Source organism: Ambystoma mexicanum, chromosome 1p, assembly GCF_040938575.1.
Source record: "Ambystoma mexicanum isolate Mex_15411 chromosome 1p, UKY_AmexF1_1, whole genome shotgun sequence".
In the NCBI taxonomy this organism is placed as follows: domain Eukaryota; kingdom Metazoa; phylum Chordata; class Amphibia; order Caudata; family Ambystomatidae; genus Ambystoma; species Ambystoma mexicanum.
In genome coordinates this window covers 38,734,324-38,757,992 of record NC_090921.1, presented here as the reverse complement: position 1 = coordinate 38,757,992, position 23,669 = coordinate 38,734,324, and the positions used below count along the sequence as shown (strand labels likewise).

Genomic DNA, 23,669 nt, shown 5'->3' with positions numbered 1-23,669 from the left:
CGAGACACCCTCAAATGATTTTTTGGTGAATGTACAGATATGCCTTGGACAGAGCTGTTACTTTTTATGTGTTTTCAACTCTTTTCAATGGTCCAAAGGTCCAAACTGCGCTTACCGCGTTTGGCTCTGGACATTGGTCAGTGCCTAAAATGGCCATGCCACAAGGTCCTTTGGCCATCTTGTCCCTTTGCCTTCCCCAGGTCGAGCAGACCCCCGCACAAACTGAAGCTTTTGCAGTCTTCTGCATTCCTTTTCTATGTGCGCCCAGGATGTGGGCTTGAGCGGTCTAGGCTCAATACACTTCCTGGGTGCCAGGTTGTTTGGTCTGCTGGGATGACTGGGACCACCATGATCTGTGATTGGTCTATGTCTGGGATGGCTGTATGTGAGCAGATTTCCTATTGGTTTGTCTTCCTTTTGGCGTGAAGGAGATTTTGGATAAGAGTAGGTATCTTATCTTACACCCATTCCAGGTCGATCTACTGAGTTCACACCAAACTTAGTAAAGGAGCCAAGTATCCTGAACCGAAGAAGCAGATCTGCGGAACCGCTGGTGACCTGCTGGAAGGTTTGGCACTTTGATCCAGCTGTTGTCCCGTCGGACCCTCTTTTTTGGATCAAACCTAGAAGGCCTGCAAGGGCGCTTCAACCCATTGGAATAGTGGGACCGACGTCTCGGTACCTCCAGTTTAACCTGTAAGCGAGCCTTTTCGAAAGTGTTCCTGGATCGCCCAGTGAACTGACTAGCTTGTACGGGACCTTTGTCCTGGAACCTACGTCGTCTCCAGTTTTCACTTGAGCCATTGGAGACTGTAACCTCTGGGTGTAAGGCACTCTCCTGCCGGGTTTCGTACACCTAGCATTCCAAGGTCTGGAATTAGGAGAGTATGCCTGAATCCGAGCTTGCACGGTCATCGTGTCGCCCAGCTGTGGTGACTAACTTCATGGGTGCCTTGCTGCTGTGCCCCCTTGTGTCCTCAGACTTGCTCCAGTGGAACTGGCCTGATCCCTCCATCAGGAGGATAGAAACCGCCACTGTCCTGCCACAGAATCTTTCCTGGAACACAGCCCTGAAAGTCGCAGAGCCGCACAACTGCAGGATTTGAACCTGCGACCGAAGTGGACTCGACCGCCGAAGTTTGGTCCAGAGTGCGCCGAGGCTCGGTGATTACTTGTAGCCCTTACTGGTGGCCCCTAGTGCATCCATCCATTTTTACGCACCAGTGTCCCCTGAGGGCCACTCTTCTTTATCGTGGAAGCCTGTGCTACCTAGCTATTCCCAACTCTTGGACCCTGTTCTGTCCTCTTGTGGAGACCCTCCTCGAATAGTGGGAATTTATTCACTGCCTCACCCACCTTCCTGAGTCGCTACAGCCGCTTGAAGAGACCCTGTTTTGATTTAACTGCACATTCGGTTGCCCTGGCACCGAAAGTACTTTTGAGCTCAAGGTTCCACTCATCTTAGGGACTGGACTGCCTCTTAGTCAGGGTGTGAATTGGGAAGGACTGCCACAGAGATATTTGCACTGTATAACCCCTTTCTTTGCAGGTTGTGGAACTGCACTGAGTAATGTACTGAGTAATAAGCGGGTCAAATAGCACAGCGAGTACAGCGCTTGCTTTGACATCTGTGCAGAGCCTGCTGACGCAGGTTCGAATCCCGGCAGGGCCAAACGCAGCATTTCATCCTTCCGAGGTCGATAAATGAACAATGCACACTGTGGGTAATAAGCAGCGCTCAGATACCTGAGGGTTCGTAGCGCTATATAAATGCTAAATTATTAATTATTATTATATCTCTGTTGCCCATTGGTTACTGTATATATGTTTGCTAGATTAGTGTTGTGTTGGTTTTGTTATTATTGCTGAATAATTACTTTGTGTTTGACTTAAAAGGCCTTTAATAAATGTGGATATATATTTTTGATTTACACCTGAGTCATGTGTGGTGTTTACTGTGTGTGCTCATTGTGGTCTTTCGATCACACGCACCCCTCCTGAGACCTAGACTGGACCGCTGCTAATGCTACTGTGATTGGTCTGGCTTGTCCAGAAGGTTACCCTTTTCCAAGAAACTAGGTTGGCCTTCTGAAACTCTGCCCACCAGAGTACAGAAATCCATCTTAACAACAATGCATGTTGGTTTGAGGCAGGGATGCATGTCTCCGATGCTGGTGAATATTTGACGGATGCCGGGTTGATCGCCCCTAAGATTGGGCCCAATAAAGTGCAATGGTTGGCTTATGCTGACGACTTCCTATTATTTGATAACACAAAAGTCGGATTGCAATGACTTTTAGCAACCTTTTCCAAGTATGCAAAAGAGAACAGCTTACTAATTAATCCACAAAAAAACAGGATTCTGGCTATGTCTAGGGCAAGAAAATGAAATAGTGAGCTATGGTCCATAGAAATACTCCTATAAGCACCTTTTTGAGCTTTGTCGATCTGGGTTTTCACTTTGGTGTGCAGCCTGGTCTGAAGAATCTTCGTGAAATACTAGTGAATAAGTCAACAATGCTTATCAATCAAGGACTTTCACATCTGCTCGTTTTCAGACCCTGTAGGCTTCCATGTTGTTCCTAATTAACTGTGAAAAGGACCGATTGGTGTCTGGCCATCGTCCCAGATAATGGTCATCACAGATGCGTTGTTGATGATTATTGTCCAATTACGGTTGAAGAAGCCGTCAACTGGAAGATTGAACCCATGACAGGCTCACATTGGTAGAATATAACTAAGAAAAATCGAGAATGCAAAAATATACTTCAGTGCCCAGTTTACAATACAATATATGCAGTACATTAATATGTTCACTATCAATTTATGTTACCATTAACACATACAGTGTCTAGACTCTATTCTTGGCATCTATTTAAACATTCATCCGTCCCATTTATAATCCTGTAGCATACATCACACATGCCATCCTCACTCGCCTAAATATTACGTAGGGGTATACTTACATTATGTCTTGAGGTTCCATTCTCTCTGTGACGGATGACGAACCGCTTCGAATGACAGATCTTAGTAATAGAAACGTCATTTTCCTATGTCCGCATTCAATATAATGGGCCTCATCACGGGTTGGGCATAGCAGTATAAATACGGCGGTAATGCTGTTACTGCTCCGCCCAATCCAGAGTTTTGGCAAAGGTCAGAACACTCACATCCAGCTTTGAGCTGGGGGTGAATGTGCTGATTTTCTGCCCATTTTTTGCACATTTACCACATAGTATGGACTCATGAAAACATGGGGATTAACAGCATTGCCGCAACTTGTGATCCGGCGCTAATAGCGCCACGCAAAGTTGTGATCACACTCTTTGTGGGCTCAGACTTGCCTATACAGCGACAGGGCAATGCCTGAAACAAAAATGCAAATTGATCATGTGGGACAGTTTTTGGGGTCAAAGTAAGCCACTTTTTTTCTCAAAGAACAACATTCGAATACATTTCATGAAAACGGGCTTTTCCACCTTGACCCCAATATGCCGACTTTTGAAATTCTTTCCATTGGGACTATGCAACCTATTGCAACATTACTCGCTGCACCTCATAAGTACGTCTAGCTATTCACTACCCACCTTCAGTGCTGATTAAAAATGCACAAACAAAGTACATTAATCATATAGAGATGGTTACAGAATGAAACATATGCATGGCTATAAAGGGATGACAAGCGATGGGTTAATGTATAGAGACGGCACATGCACAGGCAGACTAGGGAGATCACCCTTAGCAGTCAGCCCTTTGCTGGAGTCCCCTGGGACTGAGTCACTCCAGTCGCGATGGGTTATGTGAGGTGCAGACATGGAATTGCCCAATGGCGTGCAGGGGGAGGTGGGCCCAGCAGCTACGCAAGGTTGTGCAGGCGGGCAGATGGACACCTGAGCAGTCACAGGCTTGATGGTGCCGGGGGCAGAGGGGTGGCAAGTAAGAGGCTGCAACGGTCTAGAGTTAGGAGGCCTGTGGCGGTGGGGTGGCTGTGCCGCAGAGGGGCAGAATGGATGTGGCCTCACCTTGGGGCGGAAGGAAGGAGTCCCTTGATGTTTGTCTAATGGCATGCTGGAAGAGGCGGGCCCAAGCACCACGTGCTACTGAGCAGGCTGAGAGATGGAAGTCCTGGGCAGATGCTGTGGAGGCGCTGGTATGAGGCTGGAGGGAAGAGGCCTTTTCCTGAATGTGCAATTCTTGCTGGAGTGCCCTTGTTTCTTGTATTTGGAACTTGTATCTCTTGCTGTGTATTTATTATCATTCTGTACATGTTGCTATGCCCCTTATATGTAGCATTTGATGCCTTCACTCTTGCTCGTGTATGTGTCAGGAACCCTCACCCACATGGGGTCCAGCCGCCAGGATCAGCTCCTTTGTTGCCAGGCTGAGTCTGGGCACATGGGTGGACCCGGCGCTACCTTGGTGCAGTTGGCAAGCGTCCCGAGTTCCTGACATTAGAAGCAAGGTCCGAAAAAAATGGCCAAACCGTCAACCTGGAAGCATCGACCATCAGGACAACCAGCCGACCTCCGGAATAGTGTAAAGGACTCTCCCAGATGAAAATAAATGTCTCTACCGCCATGGAACCCCTCCAGGCACTCTAGCCCCCTTTTCTTTGGGTAATTAGACCATGGGTACGTAGACTACCTGGGGTGGAACAGAAATCCCACAAGACCTCTGTTATTTAGCGTTCATTACTAATATTGTTATCCCGAAAACCTTACTCCATTTGCAGCCTGTGTCTTTTCTTGCTGAGGTCGCCTCTCCCGTTTCCGGCCTAATAGAAAATGGATAAATGGTGACTTGCATGTGGCCAAAAAACAGACCTTGAAACTATGGGAGGTGGCCCCACACTCGAACATTGCCGCTGGGTTCAGGATCTCCTTGTCCCTTCTGCATGGGATAGTGTCTTGAACTGTAGGAAGATTGCTCAAGAGGATTACAAACCTATCTTCACTACCTTCAATAAATGATATGCCAGATTTCTTCATGGGTGCGTTGTCAACTTGTGTGCACCATTTCTCCCTAACATTTCCTGTGTCATTGAAGTCTGTCAAGAGAGAACATATAGGCTGTTGGTGGGGATTTAATATTATTGACTGCAATAAGCTTTTTATTTCTTCCTGCATAGAGGTACACACCTGCCTTGGCTTCAGTGTAATTAGAACCTTACTATTGCCTGGAATTTGGAATGTGTTCACAATAAAACGTTGTTTTGAAAAGTCACAATATTACTGAAAAAAACCTTTCTAACTGCTTCCACAAATAAACCAAAAAATATATCGCACAGAAAAGACACATTCCAAAATAAAAAAATTCGCACAACAGGAAACATTCTACAATTCCACTGTGAAAAGAATATATAATTTCCGTGAATAATGCCGAGCATGCAATATGTGTCCACAAATGGTACAAACTAAAGGACCACAAAGGGAATGAAATACTTCCAATATGCCTTTTTCTCCAGTAACACTCTGCTCTTTTGTGGCTCCTCTTCAATGTATTGGTGTCGGCGGAATAGGATGTTGGTGTTGGGGGTGTCACGGTATTAGTTTTATGATGGTACGATAACCTTCTTGCCAAATGACGGTATACCATGGTTATCGCGGTATAGCAGGTGTAGTTAACCAATCTTAACAAATATTTTCTAAAAGGTCATATACATTGTCAGATTTAGCATCACAAACAAAACCAGGCACCCAGGGCCAGAATTGGGCTTTTCAACTTACTTTCCACTGAAATGCCATCCCTTGCTTCCACCAAACACAAACACGTGTGGAGAGGGGGGGGAGGGGCTGCTGCAACTGGCAAAGCAAACTGAATAGCTTTTCTTAAGTGCTCATTTTGGCTTTTAGCTCCCCCACTGGCTACTGGTGAAGATGAACATGTTGCCATCTTTATAACCTGCATGCCACAGATCAATGGAGGCTGATGGTAGTATAAGCTTGTGCGCATACACACACATGCACACGCACGCTCTCTTTACGTTACAGCCTTTAGTTTACTTGCGGGCCAAAAGAAGGTGTTCATGTAATCACAGAGATGTTACCCTTTGGTATGGCAGCAGGGAATACCCACAGAGATGAGTGAATTTCGCAGTGTGACTTATTGTATGTAAATTCAATGATAGAGCTAGGCAAATACCCCATTGTCTTATGTTTAGCTAACATTATCCATTATAAATATATATACCCCAAAGCCGCCAACCCAAAGTAAACACTTTCCAATCTTGGCACTGTATTTATTCTTCCTATTGCTAACATATTGATTTTGTGTCAGGCACATGTGATTTATGGAATGGCATTAAAAACTGCTCCAACTGAAACTACTTGGCAGATGGCACATCCAACAGTGCAAGACCAAGACTGTGCAGCACTTGCTTACTGCAGCCTTTCCAAATTAGATAGAAAAGCGCACTTAACGGTATGAAAGGTATACCGGTATAAACAATGTGACGGTTATTATTGTTCAATTGAGTGGTTCACGGTATCTTTAACGGTATACCGTTATACCGTTACATCCCTAGTCGGTGTGTCCTCTCTTGTTTGGTTCGGCATCTTTCTCTAATGGTTTCCAGTTGCTCAGGACTCATACTCTCTCTGAAGTTGCTGTGAGCTTCTCTTGGTCTGGAGCGTCTCCTACTGTTGCGCGTTCCTCACCCTCCAGCTGATTCTCTCCTTCTTGGTTGCACTGTATTTAGGTTCCTCCCTGAACGGAGGAGGAGATTCCATTGGTTCGATGTTTCAAAAAAAGACAGTAACGGGTACAGGCCAGAAACCAAGCCATCCACTTTAGGGGCCCTGGTCGTTTCCATGGTCAGTTCCCATATAGCCCATAAGTGTCTGGGACCTTGCAATGGGGAGGTGAAAGGGAATCCCTACTTGGACATTCCTTTTCCCCATAGGGTGGGCTCAGCCCCCAGTGGGGACCCCACTGGCACTGTCCCCTAGGAGGGTATTGCATATTAGGCTCATCTCCCTAGTCCCAAAGAGGGTGCCCCCCACCCCCTTGGGGAGGAGGGACACATTCCCTGGATTTGTCACAGTACGTACATGCATTATTTAAGGCAACTAATTGTTGGTATTTATTGAAAGGATGCGCCTAGAAAAGAGGGGTCATGGGAAGAGGACATAACATAGCATTTGGATATATTTACTCTGCACGGTGGTTATAAACATCCTTTAAAATTTTTCCTCTTTCTAGACGCCTGCAACCTGGACAATCAACGGGAAAAGAAAAGATATAATTGTCTTACTTACCGGGGGCCTCCAAGAACAAAACTAAACAATCAGGTAATCTGATTGGGATTAGAAGATTACCTAAAGTGTTAATAAAAAGTAACGTTTTTTTTCACACAAGAACATTGGTAAGAAAAATAAACATTTTTTGTAATAGTTATTTAAAGTACAGTAAATGTGTCAACTACCGTAAACCCTAGACAGAAGAACACCCTTTCTCTGTGTGGGGTGCCTGTCCCTAGGAAGGAGGTGGTGGATCGCCTATCTAATAGAGATAGAGAAGAGAACTATCCCTGTATCTACAATGTATGCTGGTATTATTTTGGAAACTGAGTAGGAGCCGTCTCTGAAGTTGCACAGTCCCACTTTTAAGTCTGTTCCAACCAGTTCGTACCACCAAGAGCAACACTACCAGGCAGAACAGTTTTAACTACACTGCTACAATATCCAAGCCAAGTCACCTTTCCCCTAGATCATCTGGAAAAGCAACTATACAAACCTGGATCCCCTGGTGCCCTGACCAGCTCTCACAGCCTGGAGCCTCTACAACAAAGACAAGCTCTCGCAGCCTGAAGCTTCTGCAAGCCTGACCAGCTCACGCAGCCTGGAGCCTCTGCAAGCCGGACTGGCTCTCGCAGCCTGGAGCCTCTGCAGGCTGCACCAGCTCTGGCAGCCTGGAGCCTCTGCAGGCCGGCCGCACCAGCTCTGGCAGCCTGGAGCCTCTGCAGGCCGCACCAGCTCTGGCAGCCTGGAGCCTCTGAAAGCCAGACGAGCTCTCGCATCCTGGAGCCTCTGAAAGACAGACCAGCTCTCGCAGCCTGGAGCCTATGAAAACCAGACCAGCTCTCGCAGCCTGGAGCCTCTGCAAACCAGACCAGCTCTCGCAGCCAGCAGCCTCTGTCAGGACCCTGACCCCCAAAACTATGAAACACATGAAGCAATCGGCTTGCTAGCAAGTAAAGGCAATATTCTGGCGGCATCCAGCAGGAACGCAAGTGCTTGTATGATCCATAAATCTGTGTCTGCTGTATCTGAAGTCCCTAAAATGGCCCTCTTGGCTACACTACAGCGCCTGGAAGGAAAAATAGATCACTTGCAGAGTACCATGGAGGGCATGCCCGTTACGGTTACAGAGCTCATGAAGCAAATCTGGCTAACAAGGGCCGAGGACAACTTGAAGGATAATGCAGTATCTGTGGAGATTCGGAGTCCAGTCTCAAGCAGGGACAGTAATGCCAGCACATTTCCAAGTGAGATGAGCCTATTTCTTCAACCAGGATTTCATCATGTACCAGGACAGCAACAGGACCAGTGTGTACAACCAGGTATGACCACTGGGCAGGACCAACACATTCTGTGTGCACAAACTGTGTGCACTGATGAGCACAGCCAACAACAGGACCAGTGGATGCAATCAGTCTTCCCCAATGGAGATGACCAGCAACACAACCAGTGCATTAAAGAAATGTTCCCTGATGAACAGAACCTCTATTTGAGCCCCAAGCGTGAACCACTCTGTCCTGAAGACCAGGAGCAAGAAGAGACGCAAATACGTCAGAGAATGATTTCTGATGAAACGAGTCAAGAACTGAACTGCAAACTTGAACTATTGTGCGCTGATGAGCTGATAGGCATCTCTGGTCAGTACTACGAACCAGAACCAGTGGTACCACTTTGTTGTGATGTAGATGAAGACGACCAGCTAGAACCAGGGTCTCCTGATGGTCCAGTCGCAGGTCAGGAGCACAATTCCCGACCACTGTGTCCTACTGGGCATTGTTCACCTGATGCGTTGCCCTCCCTGGGATCAGATGCACTTCCCGTAGATGGAGCCGTCTTCACAGACTCACTGGTGAGAACAAATGCAGAATCCAGCGTTCTGAAAGCCGCCCAAGGTGTGTATGTTTTATCAATTGTTATGCATTTGTAGTTTGGGATTTTATGTAGTGCAAATCTACCTGGGAAGCAGCAGAGCCCTGCACATGTCAGTATTTATTCGTTCTTAGTTTGTAGGGGAGACACTCACAATGTTAGAACAGTTGTCCTTTTTAAAAAAAAAAATAGACATATGCATTGGAAAGATGTAGCCACAATCATTTAAATGTACCAAATAATGTAATGTAAATGGTCAACTTTTTTACTGCTGAACTGTGCACATGAACACCCGTGTCAACATAATCATCTGAGCAGCTCTCGGGGTCCCTCTGTGAAGCTAATGATTAATGTGTGGCTAGAAGGCTCTTTTGTCAAGCCTTCCATTAACTTCAGATGGTGACTCAAGGGGAGGCAGAGTTCAGAGCTTACATTTTAAGTTCATCATATTGGGGGTCATTATGAACCTGGTGGTAGCGCTGCCGGCGGAGTCATTTTTCTACCGGTACCCGGCTTCGGGCACTTACTGGGGCATTCTGGCCCTGGCAGATCCGGTAATTCCCCGAAGTCCGGTGCCGGTAATGATTAGTTCCCATTCCCATTTGAGCCCCATAGGGCTCAATGGGAATGTGGAGGAGGGTAGCACCGGCACTGTTAATAACGGTCCCGGTGCTACTGTCATGTTCTGCAAGTGGGTGCCGGTCCATCAGACCTGCGGGAAAGTAAGGCAAGCGCTCGCAGAACTCATAGTATGGTGGTACGGTAGCAACTGTGCTGGGAGCTTACCGGCACCGTTGTTACTGTACCGCCATACTTGGAATGAGGCCCATTGTCTTTAAAGCTTCTGTGCTAAAACCCAGAGCTGCCTACCATTTGAGGAACCCAGACGTTTATCCAGGTTATCACGAAGGCGGTTGAGCAGGATGGCATGGTTGACCGTGTCAAAGGCGGAAGAGATATCGAGTAAGATGAGGGCAGAAGGGATGTTATAGTCAAGGTTGAAGAGCAGGGCTTCATGGATGTTCGGGAGAGCAGTTTCCATGCTACTCGCAGCTCTGAAGCCAGAATGATGGTCATGGAGACAACCAACAGAGTCAGTGTTGAGGTTAAGCTGGGAGATGGCTAGCTTTTCCAGGAGTTTGCCCAGGAAAGTGATAGAAATCGGCGATAGTTAGCCAGGAAAGAGGGGTCGGCTGTGGGTTTTTTGAGAAGTGAGTGTACAAGAGAGTGCTTTAGAGGGGAGGGGAAGGCTCCAGAGGCAAAGTAATGGTTACAGAAGTTGGGCAGAGTCAGAGCAAGGGTGTCAGTGTGGTCTTTGATGGTTTACGACGAACAGGGAAGAACTTGTTTGACAAGACTTTCATAGATCGGACTTGTCTGGAAATCTTGTCGGGGAGAACAGAGGAAAAGATGAGAAGGAGGGAGGAGAAGCGGCTGCAGGGGGGCCAGAGGAGTCCGAGAGAGGGTGGAGGAGGAGAGGACAAGAGGGTGGTCAAGATGTCCTGGGTTGTTTAGATGAAATGAGTGACCAGGGCCATGCAAAGGGCCTGGGAGGCGATAAGAGAGGTAGAGACTGCAGCAGGGTTGGCCAGCTCCTTGCAGATTTTAAAGTGTTCGGCCGAGTTGTTAGATGCGGCAGAGACGTGTGCTTGGATATGGGCTCTCTTCTTAGTGCAGACAAGGAGCCAGTATTGCCTTTGCAGCAGGCGGCAGCCAGTTTGTCATAGGATGCACAAGAAGCCTGCCATTTCCTCTCAGCCACCCTACACTTGCGTTCTTGGGTGACTAGGTCAGAGTCGTAACAAGAGTTGCACTTGGCTTTGGGCTTCAAGCGGATCCTCATGACAGAGGCAAGAACATCAAGAGTATCCGAGATAGCGGAATAGAGCGTGGAAAGGGCTCTGTCAGAATATGTGTCAGCCGGAGGAGGAGGGGGAGAGAAAGTGGTAGCGGAAGCCTCAACTGACACATGCTTCATGGGTCGGATGATCGTGAAGGTAGGTGGAAATTTTGGAATTGGCATGGCCTGAGGGGTAGCGAGGAAGAGATGGGAGGAAAGGAGAGAGTGATCACTCCAGGAGAGAAGTGTGACGAAAGGGAAAGAGAAGTGATGTCTGAAGAGATCAGAGCATCCAGAGTGTGTCCTGCAGAGTGAGTCGGGCCAGAGGGGAGAATAGAAAGCGAGAGAGTCGCAGAGGTCAAAACATTGTCTGGATGAGGGACAGGAAGCATCCAGTTGCACACAAATCCATCCTGACCAGTGTTTGGAGCATATATTGTAGCAATAGTAATCTGGGTCCCACCGAAGATGTCTTTTAATGCAATAAAAAATCCCTCCTTATCTTTGATCACCTTTTGCACTTCTATCCCCGCTCACTCCCTTAACCAGCAACCCAACCCTTCCATTTTAATCAATGCCGTTGCATTGCATAATAGCAAAAACGCACTCTGCTCAAGTCCTTCAAAAGTAAATAGGCCTCTTCAAAAGGCAACCACCTCGGGTATTGTGGTTGGCAACATAAAGCCCACCTTCTTTCTTTTGGGCGTGACAACTTCCTTCAATATCTTTGGGTACCTGATAAAATATAAAACGATAGAGCTGAAAAGCAGGCCCTTCTTAGCCGGTAAGGTGCTCAGCATGTTGAACGCTCGCTGCTGTGATCTGCATGTCGCAGGTTCGAATCCCGGTAAGGGCAACGCGACCTTTCATCCTTCCAAGGTCGATAAATGAGCACTAACTTTAGTTGGGATGATTAATGTATCTAAGTATGTTCTATGTACAGCGCTTAAGCGCAATCGCTATCTAAATAACAAATCAATTCCTAGCTCACATTGACGCTGGGGAATTCTCCCACCCACTCCCAAACAACAACATAAACCAAAAATAGAACAATAGAAATGTAAATCTTCAGGGATCCGTTCATTGAACCCAAATCAGTCTCTGAGTATACTATATCGCAGATAGACCGGCAACAATCCCTCAATATAGCAGGGCATCAAAATCCCTAAAAGTGGATTCACTTTGCGCCCTTAATGCACCCCCAGCCCAGCCTTGCTATGTTCTTCAATTCCCCCATCACCAATACCCCAGCCCCTCAACCTCAACCCTCGAAACCCTCCGTTGATGATATCCATGATCCATCTCCCAATCAATACTTTAAGGAAGGCATGGTATCAAAGCAAGACAGACTCAAGTGATCACAGTTCAAGGGTGTTTATTTAACTGTTAATCTGGAAACGCTGTGTCAGAGGAAATATTGCTGCTTTGTTATCCGAGACCTCTGTTATCACTTTAAAGGCTAGTTGAACGGCCACGGAGGAAATGCGAGGTTAAAAGCAGAACGTATCCACCCATGTGCCGTTAAGCCTGCTGTGGAGTCAAGGGCGTTTTGTGGCTGTTGGGCTGTTTGGCGAGTGGCAGAGTGGAAACTAGCCCGCTGATAATTTAACACAGAATTAGAAACACACTCTTGAGCCCGACCACGTACAGAGAGTCACCGCCTTGTATGTTTGAAAAATACTCGGAAGTAAGTTTGCAGTTTGGTACTTCTGAAAGAGTCCATCTGGCTGGGGGGGAGAGTCGGACTTAGGCATCTCCTTGCGCTGTCGGGCGTGCCCTGCCTTGACGGTCCCCCTTCTTTTCTCTGGAATTACACTTCGTAGGCTGCACACTGCTACGGACTGTGTTTGGTACTATTATTGAAGGGGAGATTATTGCTCTGCAAACAGCATTGTATAACGACCTTTAGGTTGGGTTCTGCTCGTTATGGTGTAAACGAGCATTATAAGTGCTCTTAATTGAATACACTATTGTTTGTCAAATTTTGGAACTGTATATGCTACATTTATAATTAATTAAAAATCTGTTCCTGGAATCCAGACAACAGGTGATTGGAGGTTACGAGGATTCTCTCCCTCCTCGGTAGGACTAACAAGGGATTCTATTGGATGAATGTTTTGAACACTCACATTGTGGATTTAATGGTGCCAGTTGGATTATATATATCGATTGCTCTCTTCCACACGGCGGTTGCGAAGGAGTCTCCCCCCCCCATCCTGTGCTTATTGTATTGATATTGTATACTTAAGTGTACCTTATGGACATATAGACCCTGTGTCTACACTCTGTATATTGTTCCTTCTCTCCTGCTAATACACAGACCCTTTGTGATTTATATACCATTGTTGTGTAGGTCAGTGAAAGCTAGAAATCCGGTGATTGGAGGCTGCGAGGGAACCTCTCCTCCATTGGTGGGATTAATAAACATCCCTAGTAGATGTATGCTTCTTATTACCTACATTGTAGATTAGAGGGTGTTAGTTGCATTGTCTATATTTATTGCATCATTTCGGATGGATGGCTTCTCCCCTGTGAAGGTGTAATGTTATTTGGTATTTATCTGTATACCCTTACGGTTACATCGTTCTTTTCTGTTGATATTTTGCACATTGCACTTTACCTTTGTGGTCACATAGATCCCAGGGGCTTGTAAAGCATTGTAGTGTAATTACATTGGGACAAAGAAGTGGATACTTCTGTGGCTTCAACTCTTCTTGATCCCCTTGTGTAATAGATAGGATTAGTATTTAAGGAGAGTAATATGGGATCGAATTTGCAGTCAAGAAAAGGCAAGGGAAATACGCCATCTGATCAAACAAAACAAGTGTAATAAGGGATTGGAAAAGGGAAAGGTAAGAAGGGTAGAGGAAAACAAGATACAAGTCAGATGGTACAGGACAAACTGACCTTAGATCAACCAAAAAGAATGAGTTTCCTTACAAGAAATCACAACCATAAGGAACCTTTGATGGATGATATTCATCTTGCCCCAGAAAATAGCTCGATGATAGATAACAATTCCCTGATGAATCTTGTACAAGATTTCAGACGACAATCAATGGGATTACAGACAGATGTGGGCATGTCACATGTCGAAACAAGTACTGAAATTGCCATATATATGAATTATGTGATTGGTATGAATCTGTCTGCTACACTTGATCTGGGAAAACTTTCCCAGGAAGATGTGGAAAGTATTGATGGCGAAGGGACCTGGAATGATTCAGGAAGTTTAATAGAACATTTGTTTAACTTGGAATCCGGTAGTAGAAGTGATAATCCCCTAAATTAAGAGAAAAGACGGATGCCTTGACAGCTACAATTGATGTACTTTTAGGTGTATGTACCAAACTATTGAAAGAACAAAACGAGATTAAAATATTGGTACATCAGACCATAGAGAATACAAAAGCTTTGGGAATAATAATCGAGGAAAACAGCAAAAAATGTACAAATTGTAAGAAAGATGAATTTAGGGTTGGGAATGATGGTATGGGTTATTTGAATGGACTGTGTTTGGTAGTAGAAGAAGATAGTGAGAAACACAAAATACAGGAGTAAGGGAATTTGGAACAAGGGAGTATCTGAGTGGAAATTATTCGAAATAAGGATAATTTTGATGAGGGAATGAGTGAACCAAAATCTTCCTATGGGTCAAAGAAACGAACAAGACGAAGACGTAATTACATTGAAGCCACCAGAAGTAGGAGGGCCATGGCCAATATTCCAAAGAATATGTGTGTAAAAAGGAATTGTGTTGCTTTGGCTGTAACTGTACCTACAGATATGGAATGTGTGGAAGTAGGAAATAGATTTGAAATCGCTGACTCCCAAAAGAAAATGGCTAAAGAGAACACTCCCCCAAAAAAAGATGGGGGTCTAGAAAAGTGGCTGAAAGGAAAATCCCATGAGCCTGATGTGGTGGAGATAGAAGATGAGAATGATTTGGAAATTGAAGTGTGATGCCTAAATATCCCCATGAATAAAGTAGCCCAGTGTTAGGGAGAATTCTCAGAAATGTGCTAATTCCTCTCTACCTTAGAGACCCCCGGCACTTTTGCTGGACTCTAGGACTTTACATTTTTAACCTGGCGAGAGTGAGACCTTTTCACACTCTCTCATGTATTTTTCTGTGATTTAAACTCTGTGGGCCTCATTACGAGGTTGGAGGTAAGGGATTACCGGCACCGGTAATCCCTTACCTCCATATTCTGAGGTCCCTTAGCGGGTCCCGCAATGGCCGCCTGGTTTTAGCAGGCACCCTTAGCGGGAGCCGCTAAGGGACCAGAGAGCTAATAACGGGTCCGCTAGTGGGCCCATTATTAGCTCCATCCCCATTCCCATTAAGCCCTATGGGGGCTCGAATGGGAATGGGGAATGGTTCTCGGAATGGGGACTTACCGGGTCCTCCAAGGTTGGAATGACCCGGTAAGTCCCTATTCCGCCAACCCGGACCCAGAATGCGGTAAGGGGTAGCCATGGTGCTAATAGCTAATACATTGTAACGTTCTAGACCCAGCACACGCTATCTTACAGTAGGGTGCTGGAGGGATTACTTAGTAGCCCCTTTTTCTAGCTTTTCATGTAACATTTTTTATGTTGCCCTTTACATAATTAATGGCTGGTGGCAGTGGTTACGTTTTACTACTGTATCAAGTCTTTACCGCAGGCTGCAATCGCAGCTACAGTAAAGCACCCATGGGTGCCATTTTTATCAAAATGTCCCCGGTCTTCTTTTTCATAATTTATTGTTGTTTTCGTCCTTCTTGAGATTTATTCTGTGCGCCAAACCAGGTTTGGTTCATTTCTTTGTTTTTGTCTTTGGCGGGCTTCACAAGTGAATCCCGCCTCTGGCTCCAGAATGTCTGGTGGTGGCAGGAAGTGAGGGAGGTGCCCGAAACTCCCTGTACTCGGTCTCCTAGGAGACAGGAATGCACTCTAAGGTGATTGGCCGACTTTGCAAGTCCGCTGCATTTGTGACCCTCTTGCCCCTGAAGCCTGCTGCAGTGAAACTGGGGCGATGCCCCTGGGGCGATTTCATCCACCCATAGCGGAGAAATCGCCACTGTCCCGTTTGGGGATAACCGCTGTATCTCAGGAACTAAAAGGTGCAGAGGCGTCCTTTTTGCTGCAATTCGAACCTGCAAGCCAAGTGGACTAACCTGCTGAAGTTTGGGTCCGCTTGCATCACATACCGCTGAGTACTCAATACCCCAACCGGTGGCCCCTAGCACGAGGGCCCATTTTTACGCATGAGTGGCCCCTCTCCTATCCACTGCTATCCATGCCGAACTCTCGAATTGCCTCAGCCTTCGAGTGGAGGTCCTTCTTGAATAGTGGGAACCTATTCATCACCTTACCCACCTTCCTGAGCTGCTAGAGACCCCTGAAGAGACCCCATTTTGGCCATTGGAACAACCGCGTGCGTTTGCATTGCATGTACTATTGAGCACAAGGCTGCCTTCTTCTTAGGGCTTGGACTGCCTCTTAGTTAGGTGTATTGTCAATGCTGAAGGGGCCTAAAGACTATCTGCACTGCCTGTTTCCTTCCCCTCCAGGTTGTCAACATATTTCGTGCATTTAACCCTTTGGTCCCCAGTGGTCTTGTATATATATTGTATTGATTGTGATGTGTTGATTTACTTAGTGTTACTGCGATTATGGTCTATGTTACAAAGGCCTTGTAAAATGTGTCTATACTTTTGATATAACACCTGTCTGGAGTAATTTGTAAGTGTCCTTGCTCTGTGTGTTCATTGAGGTCTTTCAGTCACCCTCACCCCTCCTGAGAATTAGGGCCTCATTACGAGTTTGGCGGCAGCCATGGAGCTATTAGCTCCATGGCTGCTGCCAAACCGGGCTCCTTTACCGGGTTCCCTGAATGGGGAATTACCGGTCCATTCCGTGTTCGGAGGGCCCAGTAATTCCTCCCTCAGGGAACCCGGGCCCGGACCTTCCCCTTTTCTATTTGAGCCCCCATAGGGCTCAATGGGAGAGGGAGCTAACAACGGGCCGATTACGACCGGCCCGTTGTTAGCTCCCTCTTCCCCTCGCTGGACCCGGTAATGACGCCTGGTTTTACCAGGCGTCCTTACCGGGTCCTGCGATGGGACCTCGTAATCAGGCGGAATGGTGTTAACGGGTCTGCACCCATTAGCGGAACCTGTTAACCCATTCTGCCTGACTTATAATGAGGCCCTTAGTCTTGACCACCTGCCAAAGCTACCTTGGTTGGTCTAGCTTGTCCAGAGGTTACCCTGTTCCAAGAAACTAAGCTGGCCTTCTGAACTTCTGCCCACCACGTCAGAGTTTAGAAATCCATCTTAACACTTGTCACTGTGAATCTCTGTGTAACTCCACTACTGCTCACATTGACCCCTCTTGAGATATGTCAACTAGAATTCAAACGCACTGTGGGGTGAGACAAGGCTGTGTACCGGCACCCTGGATCTTTAATCAATTTCTGTCTGATGTGGAAGAAAGTTTGATTAAAGAGAGGTTTTTGGCCCCAAGATTAGGCCTAAGCAAAATCGTATGGTTGGCCTATAGGGACGACATTTTGTTGTTTGATTGTTCCAGGGTAGGTTTTCAGCGCCTTTTGGACACTTTTGCAAAATATGCAAAAGAAAGCCTTCTTGTTATTAACCCGAACAAAACTAAAATCCATGCATTCACGAAGGCACAAGATAAGAACCTGCACCCTACCTGGAGCCTGGAGGGAAGTAGGGTTGGCATTTCCCCTAGTGCCACTTATTTGGGCTAGCATGTTGGCACACACAAGGGTGCTACAACTCAGTTGGAAATTGTCACACATAAAGCTAAGCTTTTCGAAAATCAGATATTGAAAATTGACCGTAAATATGGGAGATGCTCTATAAAACCAGCTCTTATGTTCTTTGAGGCAAAGATAGTCCCTAAACTGGTATATGGTCTAGAACTGTGTACTGATGTAATATTGAACAAGTTGAATCAAATAGAAGGTGGGATCTGGAGACGGATCCTCGGTATACCCAACGCCGTGCCCTTAACCGCTAGTCTCTCAAAGTACTTGCCAATTTAAACAGAGGCTTCTGAAGGGAGATAAGGTCTTGCTGGTCACAGTTATTCTATGGCAAGTGCGTGCTTTACAATATCACAGTTCGCGTGGCGTTCCCCTCATCCAGTTCACACTTTCCACAGTTCACAATTTCTACAGCTTGTCAACGACATTCGACTGTACAAGGGGTTTGGCTTGACCCTTGTATGACCACCTTGACACCCCACGCTGGCCTTCTCTATGGCCTCTTGGTATTTGTAGTTTTAATCTCTTTCAGCTCAATATTTTCTTTGTTCAGGAGTGGGGTACCAGCCAGAGACCTTCGAATGAGCACCCACATGGCGCCGGACTATTCTATCTCTGTACCAGGTTTGTTCACAAAAGACCTCTGTATCTTAATCTTCTGAATGTTGCCACTGCAACCTTGAGCTTAACACAGTCGGGCCCACTATCCGGTTCTTCCAACTCACCGGCTGTGCTGAACTCGTTGGCGTTTCTTTTGCCGCTGAAATCACGGTTGGTACCACAATGGCAACTGCATCTTCCTGCCCTGGCTATCAGTGTGGGAGGGTTCCACGTACCGCTGACCTCAGTCACACCATTCGCCAGCTGCGATTCCCGGCCTTATGTTTCTTTTGTCATAAGCTTTGCGGGTCTGGGTTGGAAAGTGCAAGGCCGACTCCCTCCTTGACGTCCTTTCAGGTCTCGCCACCTTTCTCCTCCGTTTGTACTGCGTCCTGGAATGGCTGCTTCCTCGTGCTTTCGGCTTTGCTCAGAGTGTGCTCTTGTTTGTTTGTTTATTTATTTATTTTGTATTGCGCACCAAACCCTTGGGTAGCCGGGCGCAGCAGAGGTCAAGACAACTTAAGCTTAGTTACAGAATGTGTACAAAGAATCATATAATATACAAAACAGTTGGAAAATAGGTGCTGCCAGGATAGTTACAGTGGCATACGGAAGAAAGCACGGTAAGAGACATGCAGCAGAGACAACAGTGCAAGGTACCGAGAGGTAAGCTAAAGGTCATTCGTTCGTAGCCATTTAATTACACTGAGTCTAAATTTGGAATACGGTTGTTCCTTTCTAAGGTCATGCGGTAGTGCATTCCAAGTTTGTGCTGCAATAACTGGGAAGCTAGATCCTCCAGCTGTAACACGTTTAAATCTAGGCATTTCCAAGGTATGGGCATTGGCTGCTCTCGTTGGGCGTGTGGACGATGTTCTGTTTATCCTTTCAGCAAGGTAGGGTGGGGATAAGTTGTTTAAGCATTTGGAGGTGAGGGAGGCTGTTTTTAGGAGTATCCTGTCAGATATTTTTAGCCAATGAACCTCTCTTCTAGCATCTGAGATGTGTACTCTCATAGGGATATTCAGAGCTGCTCTTAGGGCATTATGCTGTTATTATCTTATGCTCTGCCATTTATCCCAGTGGGGAAGGGAAAAGGTAGTGAGGTGTGTGTAGTTGGTTGCAATTACCTGGCTCTGCCTGACGCTTGTGTTGGGACATGTCAGGTAAACGGCTCTGGTATTAGTCCTTTGTCACTTACGGTGTGAGAAAGTGTTCATGTTGCAAAAGGTGGGGGAAGGGTAGAGTTTCTAAATATCCTGCTGGGCAGGAGGGGGGAAAATGTGTCCTAAGGAAGGAGATACTGTGTCTCATCCTTCGGTGTCCCACTTCCACTCTCCGAAGACCCCCCCCCCCACCAATCAAGGTGATCCTCTTGCACTGGTCCACCCCCAGGAACTGGATCCAATAGCGATGGCCGCGTCCTGGCCTGGGCCTCGGGTGTCCAAGCCACCAAGGAAAACAGGGAACCCCATGCATTTCCGAAAAGAGGACACCCGTGGGAATCCGCAGAGGTATGATTTGCGCACATCGCCCCAGAATTTATTACCCAGACACCCCCACAAAGTCCGAAATGTGGGGAAAAAAACGCATTTTCCAGACATTTCGCTCGGCGCACCCATCGAAACACGCCCCCAACAACACATGGCCTACCGTCACGCGTTCCCACAGGTGTCCCGATGAAAACGGTACCCGACATGTGTGGGTGCACCTACCTGGCCGCCAAGGGGAAAGCCTAAAACACAAGTAACCCCAAGTCTGTTTTCAGAGCGAAATCTCAGACATTCTGCCGACCGGCACAACGTACAGATATGGGCCTTGGGTGTCCAAGCCACCGAGGAAAACAGGGAACCCCATGCATTTCCGAAAAGAGGACACCCGTGGGAATCCGCAGAGGTATGATTTGCGCACATCGCCCCAGAATTTATTACCCAGACAGCCCCGCAAAGTCCGAAATGTGGGGAAAAAAACACCTTTTCCGCACATTTCGCTTGACGCACCCATCGAAACACGCCCCCAACAACACATGGCCTGCCGTCACGCGTTCCCACAGGTGTCCCGATGAAAACGGTACCTCACATGTGTGGGTGCACCTACCGGGCCGCCAAGGGGAAAGCCTAAAACACAAGTAACCCCAAGTCTGTTTTCAGAGGGAAATCTCAGACATTCTGCCGACCGGCACAATGTACAGATATGGGCCTCGGGTGTCCAAGCCACCGAGGAAAACAGGGAACCCCATGCATTTCCGAAAAGAGGACACCCGTGGGAATCCGCAGAGGTATGATTTGCGCACATCGCCCCAGAATTTATTACCCAGACACCCCCGTAAAGTCCATAATGTGGGGAAAAAACGCATTTTACAGACATTTCGCTCGGCGCACCCATCGAAACACGCCCCCAACAACACATGGCCTACCGTCCCGCGTTCCCACAGGTGTCCCGATGAAAACGGTACCTCACATGCGTGGGTGCACCTACCTGGCTGGCAAGGGGCAAGCCGAAAACGCAAGCAACCCCCAGTCTGTTTGCAGAGGGGAATCTCAGCCATTCTGCCGACCGGCACAACATACAGATATGGGCCTCGGGTGTCCAAGCTGTAAAGACCGGTAGAGGGTGTCTGTACGTCTGCTCTCTATATGGTAGAGGAGAGGCACAGAAGACCCCAGCCAAGATTCTCTATTACGGTAGCAATGGACGAGCAATCAAGGCCTAGCTTCTCAGGAGGTGATGCAGGCTGGTTCTTAAGTACAGTGTATTCCCCAAGCCCCCACAAAGGAATGTCCACACACTGTATTACTGAAAACACAGTCTTTATATAATTAACATTCAAAGGTTATGTACACTTATCACAATAACGCACTTTGTGCTCAGGAAAATCAATAATGGTAAATATCTACAATTCTAAAGTGGTACCACTAATATTAGACCTCATTAAAGTACATCCACAAAAATGTCACACAGATCAATAAGTGAAACCAGCAATAGAGAGAAGAGAGAAAATAAGGTGGTTGAACAATAGGCAAAATACTGGCCCCTACCACTAGACACAGTTCTGTGTGGAGATCCCCCCACCTGGGCAACCTGTAAAAGAAAGAGATCTAACACAAGCCCAGTCCATATGTTGTTCACTAGTCTTATTCTCTCCTACAATGTTTTTACCCCCCCAATGTACCTGGTGGAGTCGAGTTCTTCGAGGAGGCGTCGACGGATCCTTCTTGAGCGACCCCCTTTCAAGCGGGAGTCACGGATCGTCGAGAGGCGTCGAGAAACGTCGAAGAACTCGGGGTTCGGCGACGGGGAATCGACGGCCCTTCTTGAATGGCTTCCCTTTCAAGCGGGAGACACGGGGCGTCGAACGTCCGTCGACAAACGAGGTAGAATGATGTCGAAGAGGCGGCAGCTTCGTCCGAGCGGTGCTCGTCGGCGTCGGGGCGTCGGCGTCCTGCAAGGCGGAGGTGTGCGGGGCACCTCGATGACAATAGTTCTGGACCGCAAAGATTGTAGAGACGGAAGCCCAGCAAGGGCGTCGGGTCGTCCGAGTCTTTGAGGTCGTTGGGTGGCGGGAAACCCACCGGCAGGTTTCTCCTCGGCGCGTTGGTCGTCCTCGACTTTCTCCGGCAGGATAAGCGGTCGACGATGCGGTCGAGAGAGTCCTTCGATTGAATGTTCTTAGGCAAAGGAGCGGACGGCTCCGGTCGTCGGCGGCACGGCGTCAAGTGGTTCCCACGGCTGGGCAACACAACTTCGACGGGCCTCCAGCGGTTTCACAAACCTGCGAACCCTGGTCGACGGCAATGGACTTCAACGGCGTCGATGTCCGGGTGCTTCACTTCGATCTCCTCGGCGGTCCCGTCTCGGGTCGGCAGCCTTTCGAGGGTCTGTCTTCCAGGGCGCTTCGGCGAAGATGGAGCGGTGCTCGATGGTCCCTCGGAGCACGGGAAGAGGGCGCCTTACCAGGTCCTCTCTCGGGTCAGTCTTCGACGATTTCGACAGCCTTCGGATCGGTCGAAGCAAATGCCACAGCAAGTCTTCTTCTTCCAGCTGGACGTCGAGGATCAGCAGTTCCAGTTACTCTTAGAGTGGAGACTCAGCTCCAGGATGCTTCTGAACGTTCCTGAACGTTCCTGAACCTCCTGAACAGTGGTGAGAGGACCCCAGATATACTATTCTGTCTCTCGTCCACACTGCTGGCCTACACTCAGCAGCCAATCATACAGAGGGGCATTCATTCAGTCAGTCAGCCAATCAGGCACACAGTGCATTCAGGCCACACTCCTCCCTTTCAGACACTCACAACAAGGAATGTGGATTGGGACAAGTACCCAGCCATTCAACACTACACACTGCATTCAGGCCAGTTTCGGGCAGGGCTGTCTCAGTCTTTGTCTCTCATGCCAGAAACCAGACAACCACAACAAGGAGTGTATATTGGTCACACACTCCATTCACCCAGGTCCCACCCACAGGAGGTACCCACAACATACAGTCACTGGGAAGGCTCCAGTCAGTCTAGCTGGGCCTTCACAACAACACCATATATGGAACTTCCACCCAACAGCCAGTCAGGGGGAAGGGACAGAGTCAGGGCTTCCCAGGACTTTGGGAAAAACAAGATAACAGGCAATAGAAAGCAAGAGGCCACAGGGGCCATCTTGTTTCCTATCAGGAATCAACTGATTCCAATGGCAGGGCCTGGGTATCCCAAAATGGAGGACACCCAGAGCACCTGTCAAATTCAGCATGGAGCTGCCACCAGCCCATACCCTGCTCTGCGGGCCACCCACAGGTGCCCAAAAACATACACTGGGGGCACAGGGTTGTACCCCTACCCAGGGGTGCCATAAGGGTATCCCATGGGTCTGTTCACCAAACCAAAAGAGAGAGCTGCACTGCCAGGAGTCCCACATGAACTCCTGGGCAGAAAACATGACAGAACACACGATACAAGGCAGTAAAGGACAAGGATTCAGAGGCCCTGTCCCTCTGATGCATTTCCAGCATCACAGTCGCCCCCCCCAGACTGAGGTGGAGGGTGTCTAATCTCCCACGGGATAGACACCCTCATCCAGACGGTCAACATACCTTCTGGAAAGGCCATCTGCATTATCATGACTCTTCCCTGGTCTGTGCTCTATGGTGAAGTCTAGCCCCTGCAGGCTAATGGACCACCTGAGCAATTTCGGATTCTCACCCTTCATCTGCATAAGCCACTTCAGGGGTTTTGATCTGTTTGGACCTTGAATTTAGACCCCGTAAGGTAGGGCCTAAAACGCCTAAGGCTCCAAATTATGCTAAAACACTCCTTTTCAACAGTAGCCCACCTAAGTTCTCTACCCTTGAG

General features: G+C 47.6%; 1 protein-coding gene across 1 annotated transcript in view; it reads left to right on the top strand.

Annotated features, from left to right (window-relative positions):
- Nucleotides 1-23,669, top strand: part of LOC138565612 (zinc finger protein 271-like) — a 133,187-nt gene that overhangs the window by 2,825 nt on the left and 106,693 nt on the right. Inside the window, exon 2 of the mRNA XM_069642992.1 lies at nt 7,201-9,130. Within this exon, the coding sequence (XP_069499093.1) occupies nt 8,239-9,130 (892 nt within the window). The 5' untranslated portion in view covers nt 7,201-8,238. The remainder of the gene's footprint in view (nt 1-7,200; nt 9,131-23,669) is intronic.